Source organism: Halictus rubicundus, unplaced genomic scaffold (genome assembly GCF_050948215.1).
Source record: "Halictus rubicundus isolate RS-2024b unplaced genomic scaffold, iyHalRubi1_principal scaffold0042, whole genome shotgun sequence".
Lineage (NCBI taxonomy): Eukaryota > Metazoa > Arthropoda > Insecta > Hymenoptera > Halictidae > Halictus > Halictus rubicundus.
This window is the reverse complement of record NW_027488583.1, coordinates 759,130-761,825: the sequence shown is the minus strand read 5'-3', so window position 1 is coordinate 761,825 and position 2,696 is coordinate 759,130. Positions and strand designations below refer to the sequence as shown.

General features: G+C 49.1%; 1 protein-coding gene across 1 annotated transcript; it reads right to left on the bottom strand.

Annotated features, from left to right (window-relative positions):
* Positions 1-1,468: 1,468 nt before the first annotated feature.
* On the bottom strand, positions 1,469-2,179 carry LOC143363364 (uncharacterized). The gene has a single exon (XM_076803961.1). It carries the CDS (start codon positions 2,177-2,179, stop codon positions 1,469-1,471), a length of 711 nt encoding a protein of 236 aa, XP_076660076.1.
* Between the last annotated feature and the right edge of the window lie 517 nt (positions 2,180-2,696).

The window sequence follows — 2,696 nt, the reverse complement described above, 5'->3', positions numbered from 1 at the left end:
TCTGTCAATGCATCTTCTCCACACACATCGGATAATTTTTTTCTTGCTTGAACAGCATTTTTGCCTTTTCGATAGTAAAAAAGTAAAATATGCCGAAAATGCCGCTTTTCACTTAACATATTTGAAAGGGTACCAACCAAAACCTACTGTGCAGAATCAAACAAAATTTTTCACAAACAAGCCTTGCTGTATCAGCTGTCAAAATGTATAATAACAATGCGGCTTTAGTGTGAAGTTGGCTGCGAAAAAATACAATTATGTCCTCTGTTGGGAAAGAACGAAATTACTTTCCGAACAATCCATTAATTCTTCTGCTCCTTTATCGATAGGATTATCGTTCATGTCTACGAATATTATTCTGTGTGTTTTGGCCATATACAGTGATTCGTGAGTTTCTCGGATTTGCAAGTCTCTGTGTGGTTGTCGTATTACACTGGGCGGTTCCACCTGAATCTCTGCCAGGTCAGGGATTTCAGAGGAATAATTATTTTCTTGGTTAGATTTTGACTCCGTGTCATGGTTATCGGATGGAGTTGATAAGAGGTATTCTGTTCTCGTTAGTCCTTGCGGTCCACATTTCCTTTTCTTCCGCATTGTATCGGGTAGGGGTGAATCTTACGAAGTGGTAGTTGAAATTTTCCTTTTTCGGATTCGCACTTGTTCGTCTGGTTTTGTTCGTTTGTTATTTCTGTCCAATACTAATGAGTAGACATCGGATCTTTATGCAAAATTAATACTCAAAATATATGCAAAATATATGCAAAGCATATACGAAATATGTATCGGAAAAGGTCCCCGACCGAACGATACTTGGAATGAGGAGGAGCCGGAATCGCACAGCGCTGTGCATCGAAGTTGAATGAAAGAGAGTCTTGGGCGAACACGGGTATTTTGAATGAAAGTGGACTGTATTTTGAGATGTATGAACGTGAAAAGTATGAACACTGTACTTTGGAGTTTACAATAAATATGTACAAAGAATAACGCGTTGAATAACGAGTCTGAACCAAAACGACTAGAAAGCGCGCAGAAAAAGGACCGTATAGCACGACGGTTGAACAGCGAAGCAGGACCCGATTTCGGAGAAAGACCGAGTCTGCCTTCCTGGAAATCGCGGATTGGTCCTTGTGGATCACGCGATGATCCACGATCGACAATTGGGTCGCGATCGATAGATCCCGAAGGGGAAGGACGGGGGTTACGCGAGTTAGCGCAACGGCTTTTCGAGAGACCGCGTTCGGTGAGGAGCGCGTGACGAGGACCCCACCTCCAACGTTCGCGTGATCGCGTACATACCGCTCGCCTTGAAGCATTGCTTTCAAAGACAGCGACGAGCGGACGCAGCCGCATCGCACGCAGAACAACTTAAAAATTAGCCGCACGCAATCTTAAACTAACGCAGAGCTTAAAACTAACGCAGAGCTTAGAACTAACGCAAAGAAATATGTACAGAAAGCATATGTACAAGTTAAGTGGGAGCGGAAGCAATTGGCAACGGGCACAGCTTGACAATCGGACGTGTCAGCTCGGTGGAAGGGGTCTTGTCTGTGACCACGCGGGCCCGACCGTCAACTCCCGGGTGCACGGCTTTCACGCGACCGAGTTCCCATTTGCACGGGGGGAGCATGGGGTTCCGGATTAAGACGAGCTGCCCGAGCTCGATTCCCGGTTGCTCTCGTCGCCACGTGCTTCGCTGCTGGAGAGTGTTTATGTAATCGCTCACCCAGCGCTTCCAGAAATGCTCCGTCACGGATCTGACGAGCTGCCAACGCGTGAGGCGATTCGCGGACAGATCGAGGACGGACGGTTGTGGGGATACCGTGAGCGGAGAGCCTGTCAGAAAATGCCCAGGTGTGAGGACATCAAAATCGTCCATAGAGTCTCGCAAGGGCGCTAGAGGTTGCGAATTGAGGCAACATTCGATGGCGCACAGCAAGGTGCTAAACTCCTCGAATGTAAAAGTTGTAGTACCGACAACCCGCCTCAGATGATGCTTGAGGCTCTTCACTCCGGCTTCCCACAAACCTCCGAAATGAGGTGCGGAGGGAAGGATAAAATAGCAGGCTACACCGTCGCTGGCGGTTTTATTTTGAAATTCCGAGTTCCGGAGGGTCGCTCGGTACGCTCGACATAATTCTCGGTCCGCGCCGACGAACGTGATCCTGTTGTCGGAATACATCGCGCAAGGTATTCCACGTCGCGAGCAGAATCGATCAAAGGCGCGGATGAAGGCTGGGGTAGAATAGTCGGAGACGAGCTCGAGATGAATTGCCCTAGTGGCCAGACAGACAAAAAGCGCAATATACGCTTTGCGCGAGGTAATACCGCGCCCGGATGACGCGTGGGTTTGAAACGGGCCTGCATAGTCCACTCCGCAATGAGAAAAGCATCTGGACGGTGGGGAGACGCGAGGGGTCGGAAGTTGGCCCATCAACTGAGCTGGTACAGCAGCCCGTTCGCGGACACAAGCAACACAGGAGTGAATGACGCTCTTGACCGGACTGCGAGCACGGAGTATCCAAAATGTCTGCCGCAGCGTATGTAAGGTCAATTGAAGACCGGCGTGTAGGGAGCGTAATTGAGCTTGTTCGACGATTCGGAGGGCCAGTGGATGTGACGCGAGTATGATTGGGTGCTTGACATTGAACGCCAACGGAGCGTGTCGAAGACGTCCACCGACCCGAAGGATTCCGTCG